Source organism: Parambassis ranga, chromosome 6, assembly GCF_900634625.1.
Source record: "Parambassis ranga chromosome 6, fParRan2.1, whole genome shotgun sequence".
Lineage (NCBI taxonomy): Eukaryota > Metazoa > Chordata > Actinopteri > Ambassidae > Parambassis > Parambassis ranga.
In genome coordinates, this window is record NC_041027.1 from 4,919,858 (window position 1) to 4,932,468 (window position 12,611).

The window sequence follows — 12,611 nt, forward strand, 5'->3', positions numbered from 1 at the left end:
CCTCCTCTCTCTCTCCACCAGCAGGTTCTAAGCAACACTGGTGGAGGAACACCAGGAGAACATTTATTAATTATTCGTCAAACTCTGCAGTGTGTTAATTAGAGTGCAGCGCAGATAAAATGTCGTCTTGGCCGAAATCAGCTGCAATTGGACGGCGTCCATCAGGCAACCCAAACGGAAGGTAAGGCTTGTCGTTGACTACCAGGTTTAGCATTAGCAGCTAACATGCTAACAGGCAGCATAAAACAACATGCGTATTCGCTAATAGCGGGCAGCGGGACAGTTATCGTAATATAACGCCCAATATATATTCACTAATGTCACCGGAAACTCTTTTTGTTTTCATGCAGTGTCCAACAACTGCGTCTGCTGCGGAGACCAACTCCCTACACTACCAGAGAGGGAGAGAGGGCCGAGGAGCTAAAGGATGCCCTGGATAGGTACCAGCCTCACACAATTCGTCGTACATATAAATATTCGTTCTCTTATAAATAATAATGGAATGTATGTTTAGCTCTTTGATGCCCCACCAATGCACTGAAGTACTGGAAGTTTTATCTCTATCATAAGTAAATACATGTTTGCACTAATCATTGATTGCCTTTTAACCACATGATAAGACCTTAAAAATGGATGAAAAAACAAACTGTGGCATATCCCTGTTTCAAATCCAGCGTTTTGTTACACACATTTCTGTGGAGTTTGAGGTGTTTATATCAGGTTATCCTGACGAATGACCCAGTGAACAGTAAATGTCCATATTCACTGTTTTGGCAGCTATGAAGAACTAGAACAAATGCAAAACTACAGTGGAGCTGTGAAGTATGAGCCATACAAACATCAACCTGCAGGTGAGTTCATTGTTCATTAACACATTAGCAACAGTGTGTTTATTTCGCTTTACTTCACATCCTTGCACACCATGATACCTTGTCTTTTAAGGTTTAAGTAAAATTCTAAATGTTAACTTTTTTTTAAAAAAAACTAACAAAATGTCGCTTACTTGCTTGGACATTCCCACAGTCACTCTTATCTTCTGCTCTCCTTCCTTTTTCTCCAACTTCATCTTCAATTTCTCAGTTAAAAGTGAGGTCTCCACTCCAGCAGACAGACGTAAAGCGCTGTACCAGAAGTTCTACAAGCAGGTACAGGATGCGAAGAGGCCAGCCGACTGTGTGGTCCTCTCTGTTGCTGTCCAGTGCCTGTGAGTACTTGCAACATAGATCCAAACTATACTACAAGCAGGAGAGAAACTAATTTGTGTGCAAGATCAGTGAGAAAAGACTGATTATGTCGTTGTCCATTTTAGTTGGTGTCGGCTAAGGACATTTGGGTGCTGTATCTACAACATAATCTCGTTCTGTTGGGCCCTACCCCCTAGTTTGCTTTTTATGATTCTCTTGTTTAGGGCCATTTTGGGAAAGACTTGCTATGCAAGTTTTACTGGCGGGACACAGACATTACTTTCTGATCACAGTCTAGGAAAGCTCTTGGATTACAATTACCCACCATGACTTTGTGTTAATACAATAATTTTAATGGCAACAATGTACAACATAAACAAAATGTTGCATTGCAGGGATTTTATCACTTGAAAATCAGCACATTGTACAAGCAGGTTTTGACCTTTTAATGGGATTTATTGAAAACAACAAAACTATATAATGCTCTTGTTGGTTCATAGTATGCTCAACTAAAGAACCAGTACGATAAAAACACAGCTCTCTTCATTAAGCCCCTTTTAAACACATGAGACATACTTGGACTTTAGGCTTGTATCTATAGAGAGTATTTTTTAAATGTTTTTTTTGTTTGTGTGGCCATTTATACCAAGTTTAAGAAAAAAAATATGCATTTGACTGCTGTTAAGTGGTACACTATCATTGTCTTCCTGACTAACACACAACAAAAGGAGGCCTAAGTTATGCTTTCAGGTGCTTTACAACCTCAGTTTGCTTCCTGTTTCGTACCGATGATTACATGTGTTACGTTCAGTTTGAGTTATGAGTTGTATATGAACTATGGCCACAGTCAGATCCTGTTTCTCTCCTTCAGAGACCAAAATAACTTACCCATGTCATGCGCCACAGGACTATACACACTGTATTACCTTTGAGTTGAATTTGCAGAAGAAAGGTGACAGAAACCACACTCACATTCCATTACTGCACCAAATATGTCTTCTCTGTGTGCTTACATATAAAGCAGTAAGAACTTTTGAACTTAATATTTCATGTGTGCACAAAAAATACACAAATAAGACCACTGTTTTCATGCAGTTTTAAAGTAGAAACACACACATGACCACCAAAGATTCAAAGATCTTTTCACACATATCAAACACAACTTCATGTACCAAATCTCTCTCACAACCATCTGTATTTTTGTAATTATCCCAAAGCTGATATTGTCATCTATCAGTTGATTGTTTTTGCAATAATAATGTGTACAGTGTAGTAGTAGTGATACATGCACATATAAAATTTACATACCCTACACAGTGCAACATCAAAAATCAACTCATGCTTAAGATACTACACAAATGCTAGCTGGAACAGGACAGTGTTCATTATACCATATCTGGCATTCCTTTGAAAACAAGAAATGAACTGAACCTTCTTGAGTTCCATCGAAAGACTTTTCTTCGACACACAACCCACCTTTACTTAGATTAAAACGCACATGTCAAAGTAGGAGAGATGTCAATATTGAACTTTTCTTCTGGAAAAACATTTACAGCATGTTCTCAAAAATGCCAACAGCCAATTTTTTGGTATAGGTTTTTGGTATGACTCACACAATATTAAAATCATTTCATTTAAAGGACTAGTGTGTTGAATTTGGTGCAATCAGATGACAAGCCCTCCCTTTCAAAAAGTATCCAAAACAGTGACTCCTAAACAAACGAACAAAAAAAAACACAAAACACCTTTTGTAGATTCAGATGTTGAGTTGGTAGGTATGTAGGGCTCATTCTAAAATGCAGCAATTTTTAGTTGATTATGAGTATTTACACAACACGCTGGTCCTTTAACTCAATCACGTCCCTCTGTTTTATTTGATACATACTACAAATCTAAACATATAGCAGATCTAACAACCTTAGTGCCAACCAAAACTAAAGAAGTGATAACTCACAACATTTTTCTTGGTAGTGCATTATTAATAGGAAATAAATCTCCGCTCACATCAGAGATGCTTCCAAGGGTTTCTCCATTCACTTAATCTACAGATGTCAAGTTAACAAAGTGTTTCTCTTCCTCTCAAAGGGATTACCCCAAATCGCTAAGCCAGTGCTTGCAGGAGCGCGGCCTGTCAGTGGAAATGTTCTACCTTCGAGTGGAATCGGGCCTGACCCGGGCCCTGCAGGATGTCCGAGCAGATGGCTCCCCGTTTTGTATTCTGGTGGAGCAGACAAACGTAGCTCTGTCCTCCTGCACTGTTATCATATTCTCAGAATCCCTCAAAAGTAAGTTCGTACCCCTTTAAACCTTCCCAGACAATCTTCAACTATTCATCCCTTATCTGGGCTCACTTCTATCTTAAACAGTTTCCACTTCATGTAGAATCTGCGACATCTTTCACATGCTCTTAATCAGGCTTTGTAAATGAATTAATGCTCACATTCAAACACCAACATTGAAGGTGACATAAACCTGCAATTCTCCTTTCAGCTCTTTTAAACATCATCTTCGATGCTAAAAGACACAAAAAGTGATATACATTTAGTGTGTATATATATATATATATATATATATATATATATATATATATATATATATATATATATATATATGTATGTACTTTATATAACATGACATACACTTCACATGTGAAATGAAAAGTTTAAACAAGCAATAGCTTGTGTTTCATTTTTGTAGTTTGGGCCCTCTGTTTTTCTCAGTAACTGCTGCAGTAAAGTGTATGTTGACATACAAATGAAATCCATGTGCTGTATTTTACTGGTTTTAAAGTTCTGCTGGGTGTTAGCCTACAGGCACATTGACACTTGTGGAAACAGTTAAAAGAAACATGTAGCTGCACAAATGGATAAAATGGCCCAAACTACTAAAATACAACTCAAGTTGTAGCTACCAAAAAGCATATTTCGTCATGTTTATTGTACACATACATTATTATTTCCCTGTGCACCTACAAATACACACAGAACACAACAACAAGAACAAAGCTCTAAGATACCCTAAACACATTTTTAGTCTGGTCTAATCAACCAAAATAAAGTTATTACAAATACAGTTATTTATTGCAACAAATTATTTAAAGGTTATCCCATAATTTATGGCTATATATTTATAAAATCACCCTTTATTACTGAATTATTTCATCTGCCATAACATTTATAGTGCACTATTACACAAATATTACACGTGCCACACATTGCCAGTGCTTTAACCACAAACCAAATCTCCCATTTAAAAGTAGTACTTTCCTAATTGATAAGCCAAAAGTGCTGATTGCAACAATACATAAAAACATGTGACATCATCTCAGTGTGACCTGAGAGAACTGCAAGAACACCAGAAATTTTACAGTTTCCATGAATGTTCCATGGATTTTTTTAAGCTCTTTTTTAATTCACCTTTCTCCCCCTTCAGCGTCCTGACACTTAACCATTAACATCCCCATTCCCTCCTCAGTCCATCGCAACATGCCCAAAGAACAGGCTATGGACTTTGTTCAAGCAGAGTACAATCGGGGTCACGCCAAAGAGCAGCTGCCGAGGGATCCTGCAGCAATTGCAGCACAGGCATCAGAGCTGCTTGATGATTTTCTGGATCGAGAAAAGGTTGGCCGCTACACCGTTCCGTCTGTACAACGTCATCTCCTCCTGCTGCTAGCTGAAGGGGTGCATCTGTACCCAGATGAGCTGGATAACATCTCGGAGTATGTTCGTTCAAGGGAGGACTACATACAAGGTGAAACACTCACCAGGCAGCAGCAGGTGCTATTGGGCTTGTGTTGTGTCAGTATTGCTGCTTCTTATGATCTAAGACTTTCTCTTTGGATTTATTTGTCTCTATAGCCTCCACAACTGAGGTTGAGGGGGAGAGCATGTTACCCTCAGGACTGGGGAAACCACCTCCTCTACTCCCCACTCCACCTGGGCCCCCACAGCCTCAGTCTGCAACAGTAGCAAGAGGGTCCTTGGTGGACCACTCTCCACCTCCTCCTGCACCTCTCTTACCTTCACCAGGTCAGGACTTCAATCTTGACCACCAACTTGACTATTTATAAAACGTCTGAGGTCTAACAGGGTGTTGAATTTCACTGTGTCGTTTTGTACATGTTATTTTCCTGTACATGTCAGAAGGAGCTAATTCAGTCTACTCTACTATCATCTCAGCACTTTGTATGACTATTTGTCACCAAGGTGTTGTCAATTTCTGTGGAGTTTCTGGGTATGTTTTTGATTGTGTAAATTTAATTGGTTGTTTTCCTTTGATCCATTTTTAGGCACTCATCCAAAATCCAAACCACCTCCTCTGCTGTCCTTGCATCGTCCATCATTAGGGCCTCGAGGTCCCCTGTCCTCACACACCCCTTACAGTTTGCCTCGTGGACCCCTACTCCGCCATCCTCCTTCATTTCACCCAGGCCCAAGGGGCCCCCATGGGGTTAGATGCCCCCCTCCTTCTCTAAAGAGTTCTCGCCCTCCGCTTCTATCTGCCCCAGGTGGATCATTTTTGTCTGTTTGTCTTTTTGAATTGAATGTTTTATGCAATATGATCTTAGGATTCCAAACTGTTGCATTTATATAGATATACAAAACATTAATTGAATATTAATGTGATATATTTTTATAATCTCCCATTTCTCAGGTGCCCCTCTTCCACGACTGAGTGGCCCCCGGCATTAAGAAACGGCAGATGTTGAACACACACACACACACTGTAAATGTGCAGTTCATAAACAGTGTTTTGAACATACAACTGGAGAGCAGAAGACTCCTGACTTTAGTGTAGGATTCCTGATTTAGGTAGTAAACTACATTAAGCTAGAAGATAGGAATAATATTTAATGTTAGATAATATCATCTTGTGAGTGGATTGGTGGCAAAAAGTATAGATTATCCAAACTGGCATTTTTTTAAGAATATTTTGAGATCTGGCATTTTTATATATAATATTCTGTACGTTAAGTTTGGCTGTTGACGCAGGAGAATGTGCCTAGCTGCACAGAGAGGTAATAGTTATGCTTATTTGACTCAATACAACAGTCGACAGCTGGTTCATTTATAAAGCAGCAAAAAGTGAAGAGCTCTGTAGTGGTGGTAAGAGGACTTTCCATTTTCAGCCAGCTGAAAGCATGTTTTTCCTCTGCATTGTTCACATTCCCTTAGTTTCAGGTTAATTTGAGCTTTGTTGCCACATACAATTAGCTTTTTTTGTTCTAATCTAAAACAGTGCAAATTGCTCCCTATATATTAAATATACATTTGGTTAATGCATTTTCTAATTTTAAAACCAAGGGTCTTTGCTGTGTCATCCCTAAACTCAGGTTTTCAGTTTGTAAGTACAGTTCCTCTCTGATAATGGGAAAAACCACGTAACAAATAAAATCACATTTACGTTCAGTCATTGTAAATCGGGTTAAGTCAGTCAAGTTTAGTCAAAAACTGCAATTGTTCAAACAAGTTGTGCAAGTGTTTGGGAAGTCTTCTGCTTTGTGTTGGAATCGATGAAACATCACAAGTTGGACTGCAAACCAGAAAGCAGTCATATCTGTAAAAGCGTTTTGTTTTTGTAGATAATTTTCAAATCCTGTACACTTTCTCTATCTTTTTTAATATACATGTAAATTGTAAATATTCCCACACTTAATGCATTTAGTTAGTATTATTTGATGTGCAGTGGTGTTGATGTTCATCCGTTATGATGGAGTAATCTTGAAAATGTCTGTATATGTTTCGATATTCTGTTGGGATGTGATGAGCCGTTTTTTTTTTTCTTTTGTTCAAAAGAGAATTAAATGTTAAAAATTAGTGGAAGACTACTGCCAAGCTGACCACATGTATACAAAGAGCTTCTACCTTGAAGTTCCTCCCCTTAAGCACTAGATGGTGACACACACAAGGTTTGTAATGTGTAATGTCATATCCATGGTCCTAGTAAAAAAAAAAAAAACAAATGAATGAAAAAAATATTATATATTTTCAATCATTGGGATCATATTAAACATGATTAGTTTCCAGGTAATTTATAATAGGATAACAAAATGAAAAAATGCTCAATGCATTAAATAATTAGACATTAGACAATTTAGGTTTTGGCAAAATATTTGTGTTCTCTATACTTTTTCTTACTTTCTGAATGTGTCTGTCCTTCTTTAGACTGATTTCATGTCCTGATGAGTTTATATTGCTACTGAATTTAGTATAAAAGCAAATTATTAACTTCTCACATGAGATCTGGAATATAATGTGTATTATTTTGGTTATTATTTACATGACACAAAAGTTAAAGTAGGAGTCAAAGATGAACTCACCAGACTGAGAGGGCGAAGATGCCCATGCGCATGTGTCTCTTCATGGGGCCTCCTCCTCCTCCTCTCCTCCAGCTGTGAGACTGCCGCTGGGAGGAGCCCATCAACTCGGAAAGTAATGGACAACTGTCTTCACCTCATTACACCAGCCTACACATACGCTTTGATTGGACACTGTGTGAGTTTGTGTGGCAGCAGCATACTGTTGGTGTTAACTTTATCATTTAACTTAAAAAAAACAAGCTGTTTTTTAACACACAAACTGTTGAAAACAGAAAAATGTATTTAAGTGCTAGTTCTCATGTCCATGTGGCACTTCACATATATATATAATATTATATCTCATCATATATTATTACATATATTATATTATTATTTCTAAAATAATACACACATTTTGAATATGTGAGCGACCCCACCTTCTCTCTCCCTGATGCACACATTCAGTTCACCTCCTCCCATCCTCTCCACAGCCTTCCAGACCTTTAGCACTGTTCCTCCTCTTTTCCCACCTCTGTCTGCACCTCATCTGTCAGTCATTCTTTTTCCACCTCCTCTCCTCTCAAGTCATTTTTCCCCCCATTTAAACCAAAAACGGTAAAAACACAAATGCACGTTTAAACAATAACTCTTCCTCATCTCTCCTCCCTTCGTCACTTCCAGCACCCCGATATTTCCTGTTCCCTTGTTGTTCCCTACTCTCACCTATCACCCCCCCACCCCCCTCCCAGCCCCTCATCAAGCCCCGCCTCCTTCCCCTTTCAGCTCCCCACTGGATATCAATCAGAATCTATCACTCCACCTATCCCTGCTGCCTTTGTGTCAGAATTCACAGGAACTTCATCAGATGAGAAACTGTTTCATTGTTACATCGAACCCTCGCTGCGCGTGTGTGTGCTGAGCCTGTGTGGCAGAATTAATGGAATGCACACACACACACATGCTTCTTCACCACCCAGCATCACATGAATGTTTACACACACAGTCACACACACACATACACACACAGGCCCACAACAAACCATTCACTTCCATCACCACTATCACACGCACGCACATACATGCATACACACATTAGGGTGTTAATTGTTGTGATAACACCTTCCAATAACAAGGCTCTAATTATCAACATGTTTGGCTGTTGGAGTGTGTATCTGGCACGTGTGTACGGATCATGGGGTGAGCGAGTTTGTGTGTGTGCCAGTGTGAGGTGTGGCACCAGGGGAAGAAGGTTTGATGATTTTGAAATATGCTGCTGTGTGTGTGTGTGTGCGTGTGTGTATGAGGGGCTGTGCGCTCTCATGTATGGGGTGGTGATGTCTCAGTCTCAACCCACATTTGCATATGACAAGGGGTCTTTTGTTGTTTGGTTAATTGCAAATGCTCTATTTGAGAAATGACACCATTGCAGTGCATCTTTAGGCATTACACACACTCAAACACACAAAAAAACTGTCACATCTATCCTGCTGTGGAAGGCAGGACTGAAAGACATATGTTAACATTTAGGGCTATAGCAGGAATAGTTGGAATGCAGAATAACATTCTACTAAAGGAGCAATGTATAAAACGTTACTAGCAATTATCAAAAGAGCTAAAACATGACCTGCAAAACTGACCCACTACTCCACTAATCGTGAGAAAAAAATAGAAATTAGCCGATATAAACAAACAAGCCAACACCATGAGCCGTACAGAGCTGCAATCCTGCTGCCGTACAATGAGAAGTGAGCCAAATCTCTGTAAAAGTGCAGCAGTGTGCTAATCTCTGCTGGGATCACATAACTTATTGAGCAAATCAGGCTAGTTGTTTATTATTGTTTCTACACTACAGATAAATGCTGGATGGTCTTTAAGCAGGGTAGGTATAATATATGCTAGTCACTGAGCCTTTAAGACCCCCCGGGTATTTTGAAAAACAAATATTTCCTTCCCTTCGTTTACCAAAATAACATGGTGCACTCATCATCATTTTAAAAAAAGTTTGCGTTTACATTAACCTGCATAAATACGCTCCCATCATGACTACTTCAGGCCTGTGGGTGGCAGTGTAGGAAGAAGGAGAAAGCTGTGCAAGCCAATCAGAAGCCTCCTTGACGCAGTCTGGCTCTTTGTGTCAGACATTACAAAATTGCTGAATCTGGAGACCTAACTTGTTCTTGTTCATGCTCTTCTACACAGTAAGAGCTGTATTTGCAAATGCAAACACACCAGCAGAAATGCAAACGCTACCCGGATTGCTTCCATTACTAGACTACAGCCTACTCTGGTGCCTGTACTACACAAAAAAGTTCGCACAAACTGACGCGCAGACTGCTGCAAACTCTGTTTTTCTCTGTTCTCTGTCAGTTCACATTGAAACGTGAATACTGCATTTTCCAAAATCTCCAACCGGAGTTTTAAAAAGATTAAAAAACAAAGGGTACCCGTGTATGTGTAAACGGGGTTTTAGTGCTATATAAATGTCGTGCACTGCTAGCTGCAGTTCCACCTGCGGCCTCTGGTGGGCTGGCTCTAAAAGTGAGTAAACCCCCATAAATATCCATGTTAAAATGTCCAACTTTGCAGCAGAGATAAACATGTTGTCATGTTTTCAAATGATTTAAGTTGCTGTGTAAGTGTTTTTTTTATAACTCACTAATTGTAATTATATCAAATCACATGATTAACAGCATGCTTTGAGTTGCAGGTAGATGCTGACTCACATCACAAGCTTCCTGCTTCCCCGTCTACCTGCTCACTTCAGCTCCAGCCATGCTTTTTTCTTTTGTTTTGCATATTTTCAACTTTTTGAGTTCACTATATATCACTGTCAGAAACATACAATAGTACCGTAATTTAATGTGCAGTTTCTAATTTGATAAGTCTGGCTGTACTGCATATTTACCCAGTACTGTTTTCCTTTTTAATCTACGGTACATCCAGGCCAACATTAGCCCTATGTGAACCAAATGCTCATATTTGACTGAAATCCTTGTAGAATCATCATGGAGAATAAATGTGAAAGGAAAGTTAAAGCAATAATTAATAGCAGTTAATAATAACTGCTCCATAGATACCAAGCAACACAGAGAAATTTATAAATGTTTTCTATACTCTTACATTTGTGCACACTGTGTATGGAGCAGGGCAGTGTAGCTGACATCACTGCTGCCTATAAGAATACTTAAAGATCTGATACTGGCCTGACAGAATGCTCGACTGACTGGCAGGCTGGTTTGATGGCTGTTAAGCTGTTTTAGTAGGTGTACTGAGCAGGCAGCTGGTTGCTTTGACTGACTGCTGGCTGACTGAGTGGGTGGCTGGCTACTTGCCTGCCTGGTTGGTTGTCTGGCTGACTGGCTGGCTGGCTGTGTGCCTGGTTGGCAAGCTGGCAGCCTCAGCTGTATCCCAAGCCAAGCCCCTACGCCCCACCAGATCTTAATTGGGTTAAGTTTGTCCGCCACAGATAACACTTCCTCTTTCTTCTGAGAGTACGAAAACAAAAAAATGGCCTGGCACTAATGACGCTCTTTAACAGGGCTCCTTTCTATTTAGGTGGAGGGAAATTAGGAAGAAGGGGGTGGTTTCCCTGCAGAGGGAGATCTTTGGGGGAAACATGGCATTGTTAAGAACCAGGAACTCATTGAGAAAGGAGAGCACGAAGAAAGAAAAAGAACGAAAAGAAAGTGGATTTGGTTCGTGTCGTAGCGCTGTCACATTGCCACTGTTTCTTTTTAAACAACCCCTTATGACTGAGCCTGGCACAACCCTGAGAGATGGAGACACACAGGAATACAAACATATGTATGTGTGCATACACAAATCACACACACAATTTTCTCACTCATTTTTTTGTTCAAATTCAACACAAAGAAATGATTCTATAATTCTTTTTGCAGTAAAAAAATGTTTTTGTCTCTCTAAAATTTAAGAAAAGGTGCATGCATGATGGTGACCAGGGGCCAAAAAAGCCCTGATATTTCAAGTATTCAAATAAGACAAACAGTTCCAGTGTGCATTTTAACAAGGGTCAACTGACAATATAATGTCTGGCACTTCCTGATATGTTTCTGTGGAGTCAGAACTCCAGGCTTTAGCCCTATTTGTATCTAAGCTAAGCTAAGCTAAGCTAACCTGATGCTCACACATGAAAATCATCATTAATCTTCTTTATAAATCTTTAATTTATCATCACAACAAGACACAACAATAAACAATCATAATTCCTTTACACACAGGTGTGATCCAGAGACTCCACTCTGTTTCTCTCACACATCTCTCTCTCTCACACACACACACACACACACACACACACACACACACACACGCCTGTAGACAAACTCAGCAAAGACCTTGCGGTTGGCAATAAGTCTGGGTGTAAATTAACAGGCTTAACAAATGCTCAAAACAAATAATAAAAATAAAGTTGATCTTTTTGCTGTCTCCACACTGAATATTTATAAAAAGGTAACCGCAGGCTGTGTGTTCTCAGTATTCTCCCTTGTTTTCACCTTTGGATGAAATAATGAATGCAACACACACACGCACACTGGATGCTACTGCCCCTGTGCACACACACACACACACACACACACACACCCACACACCCCCCCACACACGCACACACACACACAAACTTCAGGTGAGTTTGGGATATTACAGACTACATTGCATTGCAATCTACCTGAATTCAAAATGCAGTTTTCTTTACCACAAACACAACTGTGAAATTAAACATGTGCACATGTGAATGCACTTCTCACCTTTAAACACCCAGGCCACATTAAGTGGAGACAAAAGAATACAGCTTTGCATTAGTATTTAAATCAGTTATGTGTCTAATTATTCCATATAAAAATAGACGATATCTAGGGCAAAAGCAACGAGATGGAACGCTGTTGTCTGCAGAGGGGAGACCTAGTGGAGCTGGCAAGAGTTCAACACGGCAGAAGACAGGCAGAGAGAGAGAGAGAGAGAGAGAGAGAGAGAGATGGAGAGGCAGGGAGGGAGAGAGTGATGAAGGAAGACAGGGAGACAGTCTGCTTTAGGCTACATAAATATAACATGAACTCTATCCGCTGGTGGCAGGCAAGCAAGCAGCACAATGGACCCATGTTCAGGAGCAC

At 39.7% G+C, this 12,611-nt stretch overlaps 1 protein-coding gene across 1 annotated transcript; it reads left to right on the plus strand.

Annotated features, from left to right (window-relative positions):
* LOC114437759 (nuclear receptor coactivator 5) lies at positions 1–7,003 on the plus strand. Its single transcript, XM_028408640.1, has 9 exons — positions 1–181; positions 351–440; positions 778–851; positions 1,081–1,204; positions 3,270–3,469; positions 4,659–4,937; positions 5,045–5,215; positions 5,476–5,694; positions 5,841–7,003. Exons 1-9 carry the CDS (start codon positions 120–122, stop codon positions 5,876–5,878), a joined length of 1,257 nt encoding a protein of 418 aa, XP_028264441.1. The 5' UTR covers positions 1–119; the 3' UTR covers positions 5,879–7,003.
* The last annotated feature ends 5,608 nt before the right edge of the window (positions 7,004–12,611 follow it).

Coding starts and splice junctions, on each gene's coding strand:
- LOC114437759 (XM_028408640.1), top strand. CDS start 120: ATGTCGTCTTGGCCGAAATCAGCTGCAATTGGACGGCGTCCATCAGGC. Junction 441..777: donor CTAAAGGATGCCCTGGATAG/GTACCAGCCTCA, acceptor CTGTTTTGGCAG/CTATGAAGAACTAGAACAAA. Junction 1,205..3,269: donor TCTGTTGCTGTCCAGTGCCT/GTGAGTACTTGC, acceptor TTCCTCTCAAAG/GGATTACCCCAAATCGCTAA.